The sequence below is a fragment of the Taudactylus pleione genome, unplaced genomic scaffold (genome assembly GCF_031769625.1).
Source record: "Taudactylus pleione unplaced genomic scaffold, aTauple2 ptg000820l, whole genome shotgun sequence".
Taxonomy (NCBI): domain Eukaryota; kingdom Metazoa; phylum Chordata; class Amphibia; order Anura; family Myobatrachidae; genus Taudactylus; species Taudactylus pleione.
Genome location: NW_028285222.1, coordinates 1,351,720 through 1,374,546, shown reverse-complemented (window position 1 = coordinate 1,374,546; position 22,827 = coordinate 1,351,720). Strand labels below are relative to the sequence as shown.

General features: G+C 45.1%; 1 protein-coding gene across 2 annotated transcripts in view; it reads right to left on the bottom strand.

Annotated features, from left to right (window-relative positions):
• Positions 1 to 22,827, bottom strand: part of SERGEF (secretion regulating guanine nucleotide exchange factor) — a 160,191-nt gene that overhangs the window by 111,088 nt on the left and 26,276 nt on the right. For both annotated transcript variants that reach the window (XM_088458261.1, XM_088458262.1), the window contains exons 5-9: positions 22,321 to 22,381; positions 14,744 to 14,857; positions 12,658 to 12,720; positions 9,600 to 9,758; positions 8,043 to 8,197 (exon numbers count right to left, since the gene is read on the bottom strand). In XM_088458261.1, the coding sequence (XP_088314387.1) occupies positions 8,043 to 8,197; positions 9,600 to 9,758; positions 12,658 to 12,720; positions 14,744 to 14,857; positions 22,321 to 22,381 (552 nt within the window). The remainder of the gene's footprint in view (positions 1 to 8,042; positions 8,198 to 9,599; positions 9,759 to 12,657; positions 12,721 to 14,743; positions 14,858 to 22,320; positions 22,382 to 22,827) is intronic.

The window sequence follows — 22,827 nt, the reverse complement described above, 5'->3', positions numbered from 1 at the left end:
CACACGGAGGGGCCCCCACTTGCAGCGGCGCGCTGTCTGCGCCCGCCGCTAGTGTCCCCTCCGCTAGTGTAGTGTAGACCGCGGCCACACTACACAGTGACATACACACAGCTGCCGGCGGTAGCTGTGTGTATGTTACAGCAGCCGATGAGAGTCACACTCATTGGCTGCTGCACAACGGAGGGTGCCGTCTCCCCCCCGCAGCTGGTGATGATGGGAGAGACGTCATGACGCTGACGTCTCTCCCAACTGTGCAACAGAAGAGTCGGGACTCGCGTCAGGAGCGGGGATTCAGGTAAGTTAGTTTTTTTTTCTGTGTGTGTGGGGCACTGTCACTGCATAGGGGGTGGGGGGAGCGTTACAGGCGTCCCTGTATAGGGGGGCAGCTACAAGGGTCACTGTATAGGGGGCCACTTCATGGGGGCACTGTATAGGGGAGGTGTTTGCTACTGGGGGCAATGCATAGGGGGGGGCTACTACTGGGGCACTGTATAGGTGGGGACTACTACTGGGGGCAGAGCGTGGGGGACTACAACTGGGGCACTGTATGGGGGGACTACTACTGGGGGCGGAGCATGGGGGGGACTACTACTGGGGGCAGAGCATGGGGGGGACTACTACTGGGGGCAGAGCATGGGGGGGGACTACTACTGGGGGCAATGCTTTTGGGGGAATACTACTGGTGTCACTATATAAAGGACACTGCATAGGGGGGATTACTACTGGGGACACTGTATAGGGGTGGACTACTACTGCGGGCAATGCATAGGGGGAACTACTACTGGGGGCACTGTATAGGGGGGGCTACTACTGTGGGCATTATATAAGGGGCACTGCATAGGGAAGACCAATACTGGGGGCACTGCATAAAGGGCACTACTACAGGGGGCACTTCATAGAGGGGACTACTATAGGGGGCACTGCATAAGGGGCACTGTATAGGGGGGCCATTACTGGGCACATTGCATAAGGGGCACTTCTACAGTGGGCATTGTAAGAGGGGCATTAAGCTGAATAGGCGGTATATAGGGGCCCCCACAAGTTTGTTGCCCAGGGGCCCCCACAGACCTTAATCCGGCCCTGACTAAGCACATGGGAAAAAAGTCACTGACATGGCACACCTAAGCCCTCTGTATGCTTAGCAGACACAACACCCCTACAACGAAAGCACCCATCACCCACAATCTGTAGAAGACAGCATCACCCGTTCCCCCTCCTGTAAGAGAATGTGATAGTGCAGTGTAAATTGGTTATATAGACACGCACCTGCCACTGTCTAAAAGCCTCCACATCTGTGAAATGCATGTGATGAACAGAAACATCGGGCACCTTGGTGGAACGGATTTCATAGGAACGCTGTACACACTCTCAGCTTGTATAAGAAAAGTTATTAGGTCCATAGAGCTGGTCCCAAGACTGACCATTGAAACCTTCACTCGGTGAAAGCTGGCCTTCTAGAATGGAGTGCTCTCATTCACTAGTCTGCCCAGAGGCAAAGATAGTTAGTGACGCATATTCTAGTGTCACCGGTAACCATTTTTCACTTGCTGGACAAATCATTGGTTCAACACATATCAGCAGTTAAGTTATTTGAACACCTCCTCCATCTGGTATTGCAATCACAGACAATCAGGCTAGACCTTTCTTTAAGAAAGGTTCCTCCTAGTTCCAACATGGCCCCGGGCGTACTCAATCATATACACATGCAGGATTTTCCGGTATTGATCCTACATTATCCTGCTTCCTGAGTTTTCTAATTTGCGAGGGAGTTTACATTATTGGACTTCTGTCTGAGTATACTAGCAAGTAACAATTATATTCCTTGTTCTTATTGTTAGATACCTTTTACATCTTCCAGTCCGAGGTCCTTGAGATGTCTGCCCAGCATGAGGTCCCTCTCCTGGACATCTGTTCAGTCTGAGGTCCCGCTCCAATATGTCTGCCCAGTTTGATCTCCCTGCTGACACCTGAATCCCCGCTCCTGCCGTGCCCGCCACTGTCTGCTCCTCCGTCCTCCCGCTCGGTACTATGGGAGAGACGTCATGACGTCTCTTCCATCGCCCACTGCAGGAGCCGGAGCTCGTGAGTGAGCTCCAGCCTGGCTCTGGCAGTGGGCGCAGCAGCCAATGAGAGTCTGTCTGACTCTCAATGGCTGCTGAAACACACGCATTGTTGCCGAGTAGTATAAGTGTACTATCTAGCGCCGGTGGCAATGTAGGTGTTACTGTGTAGTGCGGACCGCACGACACTGACTGACTAGGACCTGTACCGTGGCCAGGGGCGACATACCAACACACACACACCCCACGCCCCGCCAGTCCCACGGCGCCCAGTGCACGAGCCCCGACGGCCCTGCCCTAGTTACGCCACTATTCCCAACACCATTAATATGATTTTTAACATTCCTTATGTTCTGTAGGATTTAAGTATTACATGAAGAGCCCATTTTTGAAACTTATATTGGAAATAACTGCCACTTATCCTATGGAATTATGGGTGCTTGTAGCTGGTTACACAGATAGCTAAACTAAAAGGGGGGCGATTCAATGGTTAGCACCAGCAGCTGTCAGTGCCGGGCACTCGCCAGAGCAATTCAATTGTTACTCCGTTCAGGCGCGAAGAGCAGCCGCCATTTCTGCCCGCCCCCTCCTGAGTTGGTGAACAGAAAAGTGCAAAAAGTCTGTGGTTTGGGCGCATTAACCAAGATGCAACAATTAATGGGCGACCATTAGTAATTTCTGCGCCCAATACAATTGAAATCGCCCACAAAGTGTCTAACTTCAATCTCCAATTAAATAAAAGTTATTAAATAAATTGTAGCTGCTGTGTTACATTTTATATAGTTAAATACACTTTTCCCAATTTCTGACAATCCTGATACATAACGTACTGCGGAGATGGAAAAACGTCATTAATAATTTCTAGTAATGTAAATGTCAGCAACATAGATGTCACACATGCACTATATATTGTACATTTACTGCATCTCAATAACATCAATATCCCCGGCCTACAGAATGTTTCCAAATTAGCATGACGCAAGCGATTGCTTTGTAATTAGCCAGTGCTGGCTACCGTACAACTGTAATCACTACATCCTGTCACATACAACTGTGTCAGGGGCTGCACCCAATTAAGGATCCATTTCTATCTGAACATTGAGCTTTCCGCAGGTGTAAAGCATCTTGCACTAGTTCTGTGTCACACATCTGACAATCGATTCTGTATTATTGCTTTGGAAACTCAAAAACAGAACAAAAATCCCAAAGAACGAGTTGCATCACATAAGACTTATCGTACCTCAAGCGGAATCCGCATCGCTGACATAGGGTACTCATTTAGAGCAATCGGTATGATTTACCGCCGGACCCATGCCCGGCGGTTGGAATCCCGACAGCGGCATCCCGGCAGAGGAGGAAATCCCGATTGTCCAAGGTAAGTATATACTAACCTATTTCTACCCCCTAACCCTAACCCTCCCTTAGGGGTGCCTAACCCCAACCTTCGCCCCCAGTGCCTAACCTAAGCCCCCCTCCCCCGCCGCCTCAACCTAAGCCCCCTGGGGGGGTGCCTAACCCTAACCCCCCCTTCTCCTAGCCTACACCTAACCTCCAGGGGGGTGCCTAACCCTAAGTCCCCCCGGGAACTCTAACCCCCCCCCCCCCCTTCGATCGGGATGCCGGGCACCGGTCACCAGGCATCGGTAAAATGACAGGCGTCTAGATTTAGACGCCTGTCATTTAACCCTCGCCGGGATTGAGCAGTCGGGAAGCCGGCTGTCAGGATTAGGTCCGCCAGCTTCCCGTCTGCATACCCATTTAGATGCATGTATAAGAGGAACTGCATCACCATATACAAAACACAAAATCAACTGTTCCATTGCTAGTTGAACTTACTGAGCATGTACTGGTCTTGCGTAAGCCAATTTGCAAGGAACACAAGACTAGACTTACTGTATTCTCTGTATCGGACTACAACCTGGGCGTGTTCTATCACAGCTCACTGATAAACATGGGCATCACTTAGAGTTAGACAAGTGGTGAGTATCTCCTGGTGATGATCGTGAGCTGAAAGACAGGTTGAGTCTCCCATATCCAAAATGCTTGGGACCAGGGGTATTTTGGATATTAGAATATTTTGTTCTTTGGAATATGTGCATACTATAAAGAAATATCTTGGGAATGAGACCCAAATCTAAACACACAATGCTTTTAGGTTTTATATACCCCTTATACACACAGACTGCAGGTCATCTTATTCAATATTTTCAATAATTTTGTGTATCAAAAAAAGTTTGTGTACATACATGAAATTCATTTATGTTTCATAGACACCTTATACACACAGCCTGAAGGTTATTTTATACTATATTTTAATAAATTTTGTGCTTTAAACAAAGTTTATGTACATTGAACCATCAGAAAGCAAAGGTTTCACTTTCTCAGTCATGCTAAAAATATTCCGTATTTCGGAATATTAGGATATGGGAGACTCAACCTGTACCTCACTCGCGGTCTCAGACACAAAAAAGCAGCCGCAGAGATACCTGCGCTCTCTCCTACTAAAACCTCTAAGATACGTGGGCGCTAGGATTCTTCTTGGCAGCAGTAAAATAAAATATTTTAAAAATCAAATATATGTAAATTAGTAGACATAAATCCACTTATACAGTAGTAAACTAAAAATAGTTACAGATAATTAAATTCCTAGATATACATCAGACTATAGAATAGGCTTTGCTCCACTCGCGACTGCTCCTCCTAATCCTCCCCCTTCATCCCGCTATGGGATCATCCTTTATTTCCCACAGGCTGTGATGGTAAGATGGCCACTCTGTGGCATGATCGATTCATCCATATTAAGCGCTAATCTGAGCCATCTTCGTTCTTAAACCATCAGGACCGCCTTGGCTATCCCTCCTCGTGTCACTACCAGGATCTTCAAATTGTTAGTTTTCTCCGCTCTCAAACCACGGGGTAAATTTACTACGGTGCAGATTTCTATTCGTTTCAATCTTGGATGACATCGTCCGGATTCATGTGTTTCAGATTTCGAACAGGTTACTGAATTTACTAAAGTCGCCGAGTTCCTGTCATTTGTGTTGTTCGATGATGTAATCATTCGTTGTCATTCGTATTATTCATATGTATTTAGCGTTCGGTTTTCACTAACTCGAACAAGTTACTTTCGCGGTTCTCACCATTGAAGTCAATGGTGGGCCCCATTCACTGGCTGAGAGGGGGAAGGCTCACCTCTCTCAGCCAATGAAAGCTCAGCATCGGGATTTCTATACTGAAATCCTGCGGTGGTGCACTCGTTCGGGCAGTACTGTCCTTACAGTGCTAAGTTCGTGGGTCCGCGATATTTAGTTTTTTTGTTTTGCTGAGCCCGTGGATGCCTACATGGACAGAAGAGGATGTGAACCACGCATAGGCAGAGGGGATTATGGATTTTTTTATTACAGGTACCCTATGGATTATCTAACTTGGAGAAGTGGACGTGATGGCTTCAGGGATACATAGGTGAGTATGTGAGATAGGGAGTGTGAGTGTTAATGAGTGTGTGCGAGTATGTGTTATTAAACTTGTACTGTCACAGTGAGTGTTCTTTTTTTAAAATATTTATTTTGCTGTGGCACTACAAGTACCAGCAGGCCAGTAATGCCCAACATGCTGGTACTTGTGGTTCTCCAAGTACCAGCATGTGGGGTGGTTTGCTGGGACCTGTAGTTCCTCAACAAAAGACAATATTATCTCATCTATTTTTTTTACACCACACTCCACTATCAACCCGGCAACCATCGGTCAGGGGTGCTGGGGATAGCCCCGGCCTATCAGCCTAGGCCTGGGGAGCCCTGGAGAGGGAGACCCCTTTATTGGGGGGATCCCCGGCCTGGGCTGACTAGCGTTCAGGGGTAATGCTTTGGCTTGGGCACCCGGTGAAAGGGTTTCCCTGGCTGTGGCATTACCCCCACTGGAAACAGTCCGGTGCTTGTTCTGGAATTTACAGGGGAACCGTACTCATTTTTACCCCTGTATTTCCAGAACCAGGACTGGCTCAGAGCCCAGTGCTGGTTGTGCTTAATACAGGGAACCCCTACGTCTTTTGTCCCTTATATTTTGGCAACCAGGACTGGTTCTGAATAGCCTGGTGATGGTTGTGTTTAATACAGGGGGGACCCTTATGTCTGTTGTCCCCTGTATTTTGCAGAAAAAGTACTGGGGCTCAAAAGCCCGGTGCTGGTTGTTCTTTTGGGGAGGGGGCCACACCGTTTTTCTTTCTAATTTTACACTGGTTATAATTTTTTAAAACACAGAGCACAAACGGATCTCACTGATCCCGTCCGAGCTTCTGTGTTTATTAATTTACACACAGATTGCATGTAGCACGGATCTCCTTGATCCGTGCATGTATCTGTGTAGGTTCAGATGTGAAACTCGAATAAAAAAAGGTGTTTTATTTGAGTTTCTTTTTGAGTTCTTTTCTGGGTGTTTTGAGGCAGATTTGCACCATATTTCGGCCGTTAAAACAACTACGAATCCTTAGTAAATTTGCAAGTCCTATTGCTTTCTATGGCAAAGTGCTGCAGAGTTGTTTCGATGGTCTGTGTGTCCGAAAACATGTTACCGTCCGAGTTACAGGTATCGTCAGCAGAGTTTTAAACATCGAATGGATCAAAGTCGGCAGAGTTTAGCCTTTAGTAAATTCCGAATATGTGTTTTATGTGCGCTTTTGCCGCATTCTAATGCATTCAATCTTAGTAAATTTACCCCCAAATCTCCTTCACTACGTTTGCCTGCCTCATTTAAACGTTTAGGTCTGTTCTCAATCGGCCGAAAGGGAAACATCTCGGTAATCTATAATTCCGTTTTAACTCCCCCCACTTCATGAACCCCACAAATTAGCTTGGGAATCGGATTTATCCCTATCACTAGCCGATGAACAATGGAAGGAGATCAGACTCTGCACTGCTAAAGCCTCTATTAGCGTTGCGATTAGACAAACTTGCTACAAAGACTACACCCGATGGTACCTGGTACCCACCACAACTTCTCTCCACTTTCCCTGCTACTTCTAATTCATGCTGGGAACTCTGTGGGGATGAAGGCACTTTTTGCACATGTGGTGGACAAGCCTCTACATCCACCCCTTTATGTGATCAAGCCCACGCTCTGATCTGCTGCAGTTTTGGGATTAGGATAATTCTAGAACCTGTGGTGGCACCGCCAAATGTCCCTCTACCTGGGATTTCTAAATCCCAAGATAAACTGTTCCTCCATATTTGCAATACGGCTAAGTCTCTCATGGCAAAGCTCTGGAAAGACCAAAATCCACCTTTGCTATTCGCTCTTGTAACAAAGATTGACTACACTGCATCTATGGAGTATATCACAACAATTTGGTTATGATATGGGGTCCCTGGTACCAATCTCAATCTCTCATTCCCTCTGGTCTCTGCTGAACTCTCACTACCCCCCCACGCTTTCTTTTCTCCTCTCTTTGTCTCCTTCCTGCTAATGATAAAATGATAAAAATCTGCCTTATAGTTTTTTATAGGAAGACTTTGTATAGGCCTATAATATAATTGGTTTTGTTTTTATTTTGGGTTAGGGACCCTTTGTATAACCCTGGTGGGATTTTTATGTTTTTTTTTCCATAAATCTGACAAATAGACAAGTTAAATATGCATTAAAATGTACAGACTACTCCAATAAAATATTTTGTTTTCAAAATCATAGTTGTACATTTCTATTTATATTAACGATTACTCTACATTTAACGAAAAGCTGGAATAAGTATCAACTGCGGCATCGGCTGGCTGGGAATATATACCAAACGGGTGTCGCGTGTTCTCCTGCCTGTGGCATCCCACTTTGTCTTCCCTGATCTGGGTTATCCCCAGTTACAAAACAACCTTAGCAAAGTAGATCCTGCTACAATCAACCACAGAAGACACAAAAGGTTTGTCATTCAACGTATATACGCGCCTCCAAACTTCAGAGTAACTAGGGCATACTGTAGTCGTCATTAAAGCGTCATACCTGTGCGGCACCAGCTAGGCCCGGAACACAGGCAGGCGGCATGAAATTTCCTGTAGGACACCGGTCATCTTCCTCCTGTGCACCATGGACAGCATTGCCATTTCTGCCGAGCTGAGAGTAGTCTGACCTTCCCCAGGAAAACACTTCACCTGACTCTACAAAGAAACAGATTACACATTTACCATGAATTCTGCAGTTTCCTTTTTTGTTTTACTAAAACATGTTTATAAACTAACAATAAAACTGATGTTATCAATTTATCTGCTTTCAGGCTGCGCTCTCTCTAGCGTTGTACTGAGGCATGCCTCTGTGGGTGCCATTCTAAAATGTTTACACGTTTGGGAGATCAGAAATCAGAGGGGAGAATTCAACTGTGCCATGTGCTGCTGGGAATAGTGGCAATGCCCTTCTGGGCACATATCAGCTAGGACGCATAATGCCGTTCTGAAGTGGCACATGGCGTCAATGTAGGGGAATTGGATTCACCCCCTGAAAAGGCATTGTAACTGCCAGTAAATGATAGTACTGGATCCTCTACTCGCTGAATAACCAGATCAGTGCACGATTAGCTTCAAGTCTTGTGGAACACCTATTGTCAGGGTTCCTTAAGGCCCACATCCACCTTGCGACGCGACGGCTGATCCGATGGCCAACATATCGGGCGGTCCCCACACACGGAGCGATCCGCTGGCCGACCGCTCGATATGCTGGCACCCCCCTCCCCCACCGGTATAGCGATGCATGTGATCGTACATTGCATCCCCAGATCAAGTGAACATGCAGTAAGATCTGGGGGTGAGATGTACGACCCTACGGGAGCACGCACTGGCCGATATCATGCCCACACACGGTACTATATAGCAGCAGTATCGTACCAATCCTTCGGATCGGCTGCTATATCGCAATGTGTATGGGAGCCTTTAGGGCCATATCCAATTAGCTGCGGTGCTAATTAGCTCGCTCGGGGCTATCCAATTAGCCCCGAAGTCGGCCTGACAATGGCACTTATCAGGGTTTTTTTTCGGGACCTGATGTGTCCCGAAAAATAATCCACGTTAAGTGCTGTTTTTTCGCCCAAAAAAGGGCGAGAGCACATAGGTCTGCGAGCTTATTGCGGCTCCTATGTGTTAACGGGTAAACTATCCTATTATTTAGCTCAAAATAATAGTATTGTGAGAAAAAAAAATATCTGCAAAAAATCCCCGTTTTTCGCCGATCGCGGGGATCAATTAGCGCCCGAACAGGGGCCCTGATTCAAAGCCGGACGCTCTGACAGAGCGCTCGCTCTGAATCAGGGCCGTCCCTCTGAATTTTAGAGCGGCCTCCTGGCCGCTCGCATAGCTGTGGGTGACCACCCACAGCCATAGCGAGCGGCCAAAAAGATGGTCGCGATGGTAGGGTCTCGTTGCCGCAAGCCCTGGAGTGCTCTCGGCTCTATCAGAACGCCTCCGTCTGGGCAGCAACGCTCCCGGCACGCCCACCAAAGGGGGCGTGCTGTCACTCACCATCAACAGCACGCCCCTTTGTAGCTAGACCCATAGCAAATAATCTTCTTACCAGTTTGTGCAATCAAGTGGCTCCATCCACTCCATACTGCTCTTATCGGTTCTCCATGGAACAGGGCAGCTTCTATTCTGTGAGGCTGAAGAACGAAGTATTCAGGGTGCAAGAGCTGCCCGTGTTTATTGCTGCCCCAAACGTGCAGCTCTCCTGCAGCTATAGAGAGTAAAGAGAGGGAGAAAAACAAAAATAAGTGTGTGACGCCCACTGTTCAGGAACACAATGACCAATTATGGTATCTTATACCTATTATTACTGCACTATGGGGTACATTTACTAAAGTGAGATGTTGCTCATAGCAACCAATCAGATTCTAGCTATTATCTTCTAGAAGGTGCTAGATAAATGTTAAGAAGAATCTGATTGGTTGCTATGGGCAACTTCTCCACTTCTAAAAACTCTCACTTTAGTAAATATACCTCTATCAGGGGTATTCAATTATTGGTGCGATAACATCGTTTTTGCGTTAATATCGCACTTATGACGTCATTATCGCAGGTTTGACTTTTACGCCGTATTCAATTTCAAAGACATCGCAGTTTTGAAAAGTCTGATAAAAAACGGGGATAACTTTTCACCATTGAATAGGTGTCGAAAAAAAGTGCAGAATTGGGGTTTAGGGGTGCAGGCTTAATAAAAAATAGCCTGCACCCCTGGGAATGACATTTAAAAAAGAACTGTGTCAAAAAAGTTTTAAAAAAAATAGGGACACCCCAAAAAATTTATTGAAAAATTGGGGTGAAAAAAAAAAACTGGGAAAAAATTGTTTTAACAATAGGGAAATAGGTTCAGGGCTATTCTGCAAGTATGCGGCAGGTGTATTCTAGAATAGAATTATAGCGGCAGGTGCACAAATGCAGAATTTAAAAAAACTTACTTTAGGGACATCAAAATATGCTAGTACCCATTTTCATGTACCCCAAATTTGATGGGACCACTTAAAAAAACGAAAAAAATAACCTAAGTGCTCTTCTGCATCACTTCTTCAATGTCGGGAAAAAAACACCTGCTGCAGCTATTTAAATCCCCGACTTTCAATTAAAGGCTAAAACGGGGGTACCCATAGTGTTCCCCCATGTTTTTACAACTTTAGGGGGGTCTTACAATTATTTTAAGGAAAAATTCGTAACTTTAAGCAAATTCAACTTCGGAGTTTCCCGTTTTCGTTAATTTTATATTGAATACGGGGATAAGCGGGAGCGCGCACCAGACTTTAACGCAGAAAAAAACTCCGATATGAAACGTTAACTTCGACAGTGAAGTTAACGTTTCATATTGAATACCCCTCCTAGTCTCTTCTGAAGACTCCACTCAGCATGATGCCCTGAGCAAGATGGGTAAAACCAGACACACTGCTATATTCCATGCAGGAAAAAAAGAATTCTCATCCCTCTCTCCTCCTCTCTTGGCTGCCCATAGACCACCAGTCCCTGGCTCTCTCCCTCTTACATTGGCAGCTGACATTGGTAGGGTTAGGTTGACCATCCTCTTGCCTACATTTAAACTGACGTGTTCAGTTATCGCTATATTTGTCTCTATGAACTAAAGATATCTGAAGATATCATCTACCTGTAACAGCGCAAGAGTGATACTGAGGACTTGCTCACAACACTGCAGAATAGAGCGCTCTTACAGATATATACCGTGGCTTTAGTCACACCAAAATAGCTCCACTTGGCGTCAAGTCCCGGGCACTCGTACGCGCTTCAGCCTTGCTCAAAATCTGCTTCTTATTTGAATGAAAACTGACAGCAATAAAACTGCATCGCTAGACTGCACTGATCAATTCGATGTGCGACATTTGTACCATGCAGCGGCTTTTTCTCATGCCAAGTTCTGTTGTGCTTCAGCTGTGACTGTGCATGTTATAAACTAATTCCTGTTGGTTAAACAAAAAGACGGTACGCTCCACCCTTCCGGGCACCATATGGCGTATAGATGCTAGGTGTATGAGGACGCACCTGTAGTTAAAAGCATCAGAATTACGGTCAACAAAATAACCGATTTAGTAAACGGACAGAAGCAACACAAAATCGCTGGGGCGCCTCAATCCATGAAGTTGAATAACGTTTTAGATTTTCTTCAAGCAGATGTGAATAATGCCCTTCACCTCACTCGTGATTCAACAAAATTTACTATTGAACTGGTCCACCGGCTGGGACTGGATGCACCGATCAGGACTGTTATCGAGCAGTAATCACTATTTATTATATGTCAAGGACAGGGAAGCTATCATGTTTCAAGATTTCTTTTTTATAACCTTGTGCCATTTACCCTAACGTTCCCGGCCAGGTTGTGTTGTGTGTCTCTGAGGGGAGTCTGACCCATGTTTTTGATGATGTTGGCAAGGCTGACTTCAGCGATATTACCGCTGGAGAGACCACTGGAAGGGACCATTTGGAAAAGAGGCTCTTCCTTATGTCATCATGGGCAGAATATTAGCAATACACATATTTTACAAGGACATTACAGAGCAACCCCTCCTTTCAGCATGGGTTGACGTCTTACCCCTTTTTCTTCTTAATCGGGCATGAAAATGTCGAAAACGACCAGCGATGCGCGCTCCCGCTGTTTTCTACATCAATCATCGCCTGAACATGTCGGGCAGTCTGCAGATAGCGACAGATTGACCATGTTCAGGGATGAGGGAGGGTGCCTGCACTGAACGGCGTATCGGTCAGTGTAGGCACTGCAGGGGAAGAGGAACGACTGTACGATTACAATGTTGTAATCGTACTGTCGTTCCACTCTCTGCTAGTGGATACGCACCTTAAGAAGCTGATTGGTTAGTATTTTATCTCTCTACATCTCCCCATGTAACATATAAAAACAAATCCCCATACATTTCTTTATAGCCACTTTATATATGGGGACAAGTAAAGAAGTTAATAGCAGCAACCAATCAGCTACCTATATCAAGTACTAGATACTGTAACTATAAGCTGATTGGTTGCTCTGGGTCAATTCTCCACCTGTCTTCTTTAGAAGGTTGGATACATCTGCCCCTCAGTAAGTTATAGAAAGGGATGCTTAATGGCACATATTGTACACATACCTGACAAAGCCACACAGTGGTATGACCCTGCTGTCACTTGTATGGCTTTTACATTCTCCAAACCTATAAAAGGAAACAGATAGTTGTGATTATACAGCCTGTATAGTTGTGGGTGATCATACAGACATCAACATTTAAGACCTATTTCTTTTCCAATAATGGCTGACATGTTTCTATCAGATATAAGGGTACCCTTCGGGTCCTGAGAGGGTGTGTAAAGTACTCTAATAATAACCAATTCATCATAAGAATGTGCAGTAGTTTGCTACAATTATACATATATATATATGTATGTATGTATGTATGTATGATAGAGAGCAGTTAATACACCATAATGTGTAAAGGAAATTCTCCAATAGAGCTCAGGCCTAAACTCATCTCTGTACAGCCACAGGACATATCTTCTGTATCACTATAATTCCAATACAGGAATATGAGCTTCTCCCAATTTGTTCCAAATGTGGGTTCTATATTACATTTTTCAACTGGACTTCAGGGGGTCTCATGTAAAGGGGGGTTTTTAGTAAAAAAAAAAAAACCCAACACATTTCAATACTACGCATACAGTATCAATCCAAACTGTGTACTTATGGAGGTCTAGTTGCCACTTATACTTGTGACTACCAACTACCGGAGTGGTGGAACATGAGAGTGACTTGGCGAACGCAAGCCAAGTAGGAGTATGGGTGTGTTCTCCCATCTGCGACTTGGGTAGATCTGTAGGTAGACACACATACAGTATATACAGATGTAGCCGAGCTAGTCTATCCCGGCATGGAAGGAGCGACTAGTGTGCCCGCGTCTATGGCGTGCGCATGCACGCCATAGAATTCAATGGGGAGAGCACGCATCGCGGCAACAATGTAGATGGCTTCATCGATACCTTATCAGGAAGCGATGCTGGGGGGCCAGTGACATGACGATAATGACGATCAGCAGTAATAACTGGTGGCTGGCAGATTGACCAGTCAAGCTTATAGTTCTTAACTAGTTGGTTGCTGCTATGTTATATGTAGTGCTGGAATCTATTTGCATTACTTGATTGATATATACAGTATATTCATATGGGCTACAGCAGGAAAGAATATTCCCATTTCATTTTTAAAGGGGGGGGGAAATAACCTGTTTGTATTTATTTAATTTCACTTCATTTAATTTGTTTCTGCATTTAATTACAGTTTAAAAGCGACTTTTGCAATCATCAACGCTGCACGGATACAACGCTCTAGTGTATACGACACTTCATGACACAGGGTAATGCCACTTTTGCATTTAATGTTAAGCCGCATGTCTATGGTGTCCTGAAGTAAGTCTGGCCCATATGCTAGCCCCATAGGACTACGTCTGGCTGTACATGTGTATGGTTTAACATGCGTCTTCCATGACCGCTGTCAAGATCGGCACATGCACCAATCGGCAAACGTCAGAGCTGTGCGTAAACCATCGGGTTTGCGTACAATTGACCGGTGTTCACAGAACACACAACATAACTTTACACAATGTACAACAATATTCTACATAGTCCAAGATGCCTACGGACACCATAGTTATATTATCCGACAAATAATTATTGTCACAGTCATCATGGTCAGCATGTATTGGCAAGTGCCCTAAATAAAGTTCTTAAGATACACCTCCTAACAAGCATATATACACTTACATGCTGGTCGGCGTGAGAACACTGCTTCCCGTCTGCCTGGTCATATGACTCAATGGAGGGAATTTAATTAATTGGCATCCGCTCCAGATAGTACATAGTGGTCATCGACATCGCCAGCTGTCCCTCCCACCACAAAGAGGTGTCCAGGAAAACTTGCGATATCGGCACTATCGTAGGTGCGGAGCCGGGCATCGTGGTGATGGACCCCAATGTGTCCAAATTGTGTATAGCATTTCTTGCTCTCATATCTCTGAGCAAGTTCAACATGAATTCACGCAAGACGCGCAACGCAAACGGGGCTTGCGTTCAACTCCACATCAGCCCCAAAGTGCCTACAAAGGTTTAAAGAAGCTGTGAAAGAATGTATCTTATTTTCCTTACAGAGTTCCAGATAAGTAACCTCCTCTACATATAAATAACTCATACCTGGTACCGGACAAGGCTCCTCGGCTGTGTAGAAAGGATGAATGGCTTTTCTGTGGCAGAATCTCTTTGCGTGTGATGCCAGCCCAGAACCCCACTGCAATGTCTGTCCACTCTCTGCCGGGCAAACAAAACAAACCACTCGTCAAAGTGGGCCTGCGTACTAAGGTTACAGTACACTCTGTAGGTAAAGCCCATATTTTTTTTATTTTTACAATGACAAAATGCTTTATTTCTATTTCATAATCACATCATAATAATAATATAATAATAATAATGCTTATTTATATAGCACGCTCCTCTAAAAGCACTCACAGGGGTCAATCCAATTAGGTGCGAATTGAGAGTTTGTTTCATGAACCCACCAAAGACTTCTCCAATCCAATTAAAATTGCCTATTCGCGGTAGGCAGTTTACGAATTTTACGAATTGGCTGCCAAATGTGATGTGAAAGAAGTGCATGATAAAGTGGAGAGACAATCCTGACCACCCCCCCCCCCAAAATTGATAATTTTGTTAGCAGGACCATATAGAAGGCTGTTTGTGGGTATTAGGAAAGTACCGAAGGTATTTAAATGGTGTCAAACGTCTGATTTGTGAGTTGTTGTTTTTTTTTTAAAAACCTTTTCCGTACAAGTTAAGCAAAAAATGCTAAATAAAGTAGGGGAAAAAAAAAGGTGATTTTGGGGTACTTTGAAATATCGTAAGAATAAATGATAAAAAAAATATATAATTTTTCAAATAAAAAAATATTAATTAAATTTGGGGTGCCTAAACGAACGAAAAAAAGTTGATTTTGAAGCCATTTTTTTTACCCCCAAAAATTACATGTAATTATTGGACTAATTAAGCTAATGGGAAACTACCAATTGCCTAATTAGTCATTAAGGGGGGTGCCCAAGGGGTTCAGCACAGTGTCCCGACATTTTAACCTTAGAATAAAGATTTTCCTTTCCATCTCGGTACGAATGGAAAAAATGCGAATTCAGTCTGACTGGTTCAGTGCGAGTTGCTAAATGGATTGCAAAATTAATTCGCAATGCGAATTCGAAGAGAAAACGGCACCTCACAATTCGCATCAAATTGGACTGACCCCAAAGCGCTTTCCATTTGCAGGGAATAAACCTTCTCTGATCAGCTGAGCAAATGGTTCAGATGCAGCCTGCTTCTTATTCAGCCACAGATGTGTATTCCAAAGTGTTTTTCTGACAAAGCGTAGGGAAAGCACAGATAAGTAACACAGGTAAGCAACACATTAATACCTCTTTTCCACCAAAAACCCAGGTCCGACCTGGGTTTTTGGACATGGTTCCAACCCTGGTCAGACCCGGGTCAGACCCATTTACACTGCACCTTTGATCTGGGTTACTCCCAGGTCAGCCCTGTTCACACTGAACTCAGGTCTGCCCTGCTAAACCTGTGAGGTCATAAAAAATGGGAGGTGAATGCTTCACAACCACCAATCAGCTCATTTTAGGCATGACCAAGGTCGGATAACCCGGGTTGCACCGTTTACACTGCACCATTACCTGGGTCCATCCTGGGTCCAAACCTGGCAGCTACCTGGGTTGGATTGCAGGGTCACTTGACCCAGGTTATTTTTCAGGGACCCGGGTAGACCCAGCAAAAACCCAGGTATTTGCTCTGGTGTAAAAGGGGTATAAGACTGTCCTTCACAATGCAACTAGTTATTATTTTTTTTTTTTTCTTACTGCCTTTCCATTGTTTATTTGCCTTTGTATCTTGCCAATAATTCTTAAATGGTTAACAAATTGCTTCTCTTAAAACCCTTCCATGGCATTATATATAGGGATCGATCATCCTTCACTCTCCCTGCGTCACACCCCTATGTCCATTTTGCCTCCTCACAACTTCACTCCCCTCTTATTAACACTCACAAATCTTATCCCCATCTCTATTTATTAACTGTAACATTCTTAATCTGTCGTCAGAAAATAAAAGCTCACATTTTCCAAAATCATCTTTTATCTCTTTTTTTCTGCTTCTAAGCTGAAGAGATCTAACCAAGTACATCCGATTCACAACAGTATAGAAAACCAGTAAACCTCAGACATGCTGCCTTTCTCTCACCACCCTCTAAATCTTTAAATGTGTCCTATGGAATGTTCGTTCTCTTTATAATAAACTAACATCCCATCCATAACCTCTTTCTCTCCAACAACCTCAACCTTCTGGCAATAACAGAAAGATGGCTCCTACAATCAGACACTGCCTTCCCTGCAGTACTTTCACATAGAGGTCTCCACTTCACCCACACCTCCAGGCCTGAAAGCAGTAAAGGTGGTGGGCTCCCAGTATTCACAGTTCTACAAAATGTTCCAACACTGGTGTTCACATCTTTGTTACAGGTATTCGCTATCCGCATTTTCAATCCATTTTCTGTGCGTGATGCTGTGATCTATCATCCGACCTGGAACATTTCTCTGCCTGGCTCTCAGGGCCTGATTCAGAGCCGCTCGTAAGCGGCCGCTCGTTCGCTCCGAGCAATGTTCGCACATCTGCGCATGCGTATGGGTCATAATGCGCATGCGCCAGCCAGTCATTGCGGTCGGAAATCGTGCGCTCGTAAAACAGCGAGGGGCTGCTAATTTGAGTGACAGAATGAGGCGTTTGTGGGTGGTAACAGGGGAAGGTGCTTGAAAACGGGGAGTGGAGATTTGAACGCAGGCGTGCCAAACGGTCAAAACGGGCGTTTAATGGGTGTGCATAATTAACAAAGCAGCGTCATCGGCCACGTCACTTGGTTGTCTTTTAGCCTGAACTGCTCGCAGTGATAGCGGTAGGAAAATCCTACCACAAGAATTAAGAGCAGTTCAGACGCCTTTCGATGTACTCGATTAATCTAATAAATAGTGGCGATGACGTATGATGCGAACGGCAAAGGGGCGTCTTTACAAAATAGCGAGCGCATGTTTCGGACGCTCGCTCAGACATAGAGGCGTCAACTGACCGCAAAGAATGAGCGCTCAATTTAAATATCCGACCCCTTTTTCAGAACGAGCGTCCGCAAATAGCGTCCGGCTCTGAATAAGGCCCTCAGTTCTTATCCTCTGCCATTCCCAACATCATTATGGGTGATTTCAACATCCCCACTTATAGTCCACATTCTCCCTTGTGCCTCCAAACTACTCCCTCTAACCTCTTCTCTCTCCTCTATTAGCGGGCAGACTTTTTTACTTAACGGGATGCAATCTGCCTTGATCTTGTATTAACATTCCTCACCTTATCACTTGAACTTTACCAATCCTACTCATTCCTGCAGAAATAACTTTATTCATTTTCAACAACTTTTCACATCTCTGCAACAATTTCTCTCCCCATTTCTGCATTCTCTTTTCCTGGTATTGCAGTACCACATCTTATGCAATCCCGAGAAATAGCCTTTGATGAAATGGCTCCAGCTGCTCTTCACACTCTACACTGGCTTCGATGTCAGCCACGGCTTTCACCGTAAAGTCCGGCTACACGTTAGCCAACCGCCCGTTGTGACGGCTGATGGTGCCAGTGAACAATATATTGGGCAGGCGGTACACACTGCACGATACAGTGACCGCCCGCCCGATATGTCTTTCACCGGCACCACTGACCTTGCCAGCAGCTGGGTCGCGCAATCGCCTGTGTATGCACGGACAACATAGCAACCCTGATGTCGGGCAGCGGAAGCGTGCATAGTGGGTACACACTAGGAGATGTGCCCGACATGTTGCCCCGACCCCGACATATCATCTAGTCTGTACCCAGCATATTCAAAAACTTTCTAGTAAATTAAAACGTCTTTGATGGTCAACGATTTGATCACTGTTCAATGCAAATGCAATTGCTCACGTCTAGTTTTCCCGGGTCTCTCTGCTGCTTTTGGAACTGTTGACCACTCTCTCCGCATACAAAATGCTACACTCCCTATGTTTTCCGGGTACCGTCCTAACATGCTTCTCATCAAAACAGTCTTTTAGCGTTCAATTCTCTGGATCCACCTCATCTCAGCTTCCTTTACCACTTGGAGTACCACAAGGTTTAGGGCCTCATTCAGACCCACTCGCAAGTGGCTGTCCGCTCGCAAGTGGGTCGATGATGTGCACTGCGCATGCGCACGATGGAGGGAGCTCCGTCGTGCGCATGCGCCAGACGCGACGAGCGAAGGACTTTCCTTCGCTCGTTGTGTCTGATCAAAGGGGGCATGCTGTCGATGTTGATTGACAGCACGCCCCCTTTGGTGGGCGTGCCGGGGGCGTGCCTGCCCGACGGAGGCGTTCCCAAGGGATCGCCTACCGTCAGAAGCCGGCCCCACTGACATCACTAGTGATGTCAGTGGGAGTGATTTTGGCTCTGATAGAGCCAAAATCACTCCAGGGCTTGTGGTCGAAAACCCCGACCACAGGCTTCTGGTCGCACTGGCGATGGTCGCGATGGTCAAGACCATTGCGACCATCATCCTGCACGCTCGTATGTGCTGTGGGTGGTGACCCACAGCTATACGAGCGTCCAGGAGGACGCTCCATTTTTATGGAGGACGGCCCTCATTCAGAGCCGGACGCTCTGCTCAGAGCGTCCGGCTCTGAATAAGGGCCTTAGTCCTCTGCAATTCTCTATTTATACCACCTCTTGGAAAACTCATGAGCTCCTCCAGATTTCAGTAACATTTCTATGTGGATGACACCCAAATGTACCTATCCTGTACAGGTCACTCACCATCTGTGTCGGCCCACATCCCTGTACGTCTTTCTGCCATTTCATCTTGGTTGTCATTTTGCCAAATGAAACTCAAAGCTTCAAAAGCATAGTAAATAACATTCCCACCAGCCAGGAGAAGTTCCCGACAATGACATTTCTATTTCTGCTAACAAGACGACATTAAAGCAGCTCCCCACATTCAATCTGTATCTAAACCCTGTTACATACATCGAAGAAACAGATCCAGAATACGCACATCTCTCACACAAGACACTGCAAAACTTTGATTCATGTCCTCGTCATCTCCTGCATTGATCATTGCAATAGTCCAGTGGTTCGCAAACTTTTTTACTTCAGGGCACCCTTAGTGTTACTACTGGTTTTTCGCGGCACCCCTAGGCCAATGAATGGCGATGTCAAAATCATTCGATGCTTGCAGATAACGTAGAGAAAAGTGATTTTTCTCTACATTATCTGCTTTCATACTGAGGGGTCTATTTACTAAGCAGTGTTAGGAGACAGAGTGAAGGTGAGATAAGGTGCCAGCCAATCAGCTCCTAACTGCCATCTCACAGGCTGTGTTTGAAAAATGACAGTTGGGAGCTGATTGGCTGGTACCTTATCACTTTTCAGTCTGTCTCCTAACACTGCTTAGTAAATAGACCCCAGAGTGATATTGGTTTAAGTGTCAAATAGCTTATAGTGCATTTGGCACTTAGCACCTCTTCTTACATCCCCTCCCTGTTACTGACTATATTTAGCACTGGTGTGGGGTGGAAGGTAGCATTAAGGACCATGGTAATGATATTATTACATTGTTATAGATATTTTAACTGAAGATTGAGTGCAAAAGAAAAAAAGTATGCAAGTCTTATGCACTTTCTCTCTATTTAAAACATCTATAACCATGTAATAATACATTTACCATGGTCTGCAATACACCCACCCAACACCAATGCTAAATACAATATACAGATTATTGAACAATTAGACACATAATGATAAAAAGTAGGGGTAAAATAAATATTAAATGACATATTAAATTGGAATAAATAATAACAACTACATTATGTCTAAACTTCAGACACCCTCTGTGTGACAGAATATCAGTAACCTAAGCAGAGGCAAGGAGCCACGCTGTGAGGTGCAGCCAGCAGAAGAGAAGAGTCCAGGGGGTAAATTTACTAAGATGGGAGTTCTATTTAAGAAGTGATGTTGCCCATAGCAACCAATCAGATTCTACTTCTCATTTATCTAGCACCTTCTAGAAGATAATACCTGGAATCTGATTGGTTGCTATGGGCAACATGAACTCCTATCTTAGTAAATTTACCCCCAGGTCTCCAGGAAGTGTAGGAAGGGGGCGGGGCCACACGGCTCTGGCTGTGACTGTCCGTGAGAGCCAGCCCAGCAGCAATAGCAGCACAGCATGGGGCCGGGTATGTGTGTAAATGACCGCGGGCTGCTGAGAGAGGCAGCGCGGGGCCCAACCAGCTCACTAGCTGATCTGTCAAACCATACACCTGTGGCACTCCTGCATACCACGGCACCCCTGGGAGCCGCGGCGCACAGTTTGGGAACCGCTGCAATAGTCTCCTTACTGGCCTTCTCCATAACAGATTTTCACTCTAGGGGTATATTTACTAAAGTGAGAGTTTTTAGAAGTGGAGATGTTGCCCATAGCAACCAATCAGATTCTACTTAACATTTAACTATCACCTTCTAGAAGATAATAGGAATCAGATTGGTTGCTACAGGCAACATCTCCACCTCTAAAAACTTTCGCTTTAGTAAATTTACCCCATAGAATATATTTTTAAAGTAGTGGATCAAAACAACTTCTGCTGCTCCGCTCTGTTAGAGGATACCCACAGACTCATCAGATCCATGGATCCTACCCAAACGTGCACCAGGTGGAGCAGCCATCTTAGATGCCCTACAACGGTTACAGTGGGCAAGATACACAATACAAAAGCCACATACAATATACAAGACACTCACAGAATTATCAGTTCCATGGGTTTTTCATCCTACCCATGAGCAATATGGCAATTCGTAAAGTCAAAATTGTTTGCCTCCTGTTTACAAAGAGCATGTGGCTGAGTGGGATCACCACGCTGGAGAGGGTGGAAGAGGGGTGGCCAGAGCCTGTCTGCAGGTTCAGCGTAGGGATGGACATCAGAATCCGATGGTTGTTAACCATCAATGTTTTTGTCCCAATAATAGTGATTTTACCATTTGTCCCATGTTTGCCACCATCAAATGGAAATCACTCAATTGTGTTCTGAAGGTTGTATTTTATTTTATTTCTTTAATTCCTGCTAGCTATGCCTCCCCTGGCTCCTTCCTGGCTACTGTGTCTGCATCAGGGCATCTTCATGAGTTCGTTGGAGGCTGTCTATCACGCTCTGTCTGCCTGAGACATGACCCTGCTCAGTCCCTGACTCCCTCCCCTCTCTCGGCTGCTGCTAAGTAACAGGGCATATTGCTATCTCTGATTGGCTCTCTGAGACAGTGAGAGCCAATCAGAGTGCAGCCCTCAGCCCACACAGCACAACAGTTTTTCTGTGACTTGCTTCGTTCCAAAGCTCAGTATCAGATGCTCTCTTGCCTTTTCGAAACCATTGGCAGCTCCTACACAGCAGCTTGGTGCAAGATGTTTCTATTGTGACTTGCTTCATTAAAATTGTCACTGCTCAGCTCCCTTTCATCACAGATAAATGGTTCAAACACCTAAACCTTCCTCGACCAATGCTGTATAGAATAGTGAAACCTCCATCAAAATCTGTCCAGTGGTTCATGAGATTAGCCCGAATGAATAGACAGACCCCTAAACCAGGGACTTTATTTTATATAAATATATTATATATAGAGAGATACCCACTGACCTGTAAGAGCCAGGGAGTGTCTTAGTCCAGCTGCGATGTCCACAATCTTCTCCTTCAAATTCTAGGAATACACAAAAAAACTTTCCACTGCCATAAGAAAATTAATATCATCTCACAAACACTAACCACAAGGTCTAAATAAGCATCGTCTCTGGTAATTTGCAGATATTAATATCAAATCCTACAAACCAATTACTTAATATGTTGGATCTGTACTTGGGAGCTGCTGAAATAAGAGGTGTTCTGGAAAGAGATCATATTCTTTTATAAGAAAAAATCCATACACACAGACTATGGGGTCAATCCAATTAGCTGCAATGTACTCACGTGTGCGAGTCATTGTGGCAACGGTGCCACTTCACAGCAGCCCAGCGCAGCCTGAATCCGCACAAAACTGCTCGCAACCCCATAGGGCAAATTCTGGCTTAGAGAGGGCTGCGAGGTGCCGTGCCGTTGTAACAGCAACCCGCACTCCTCCTGGCCATTTGTAGTGAATGTCAGGTAGGG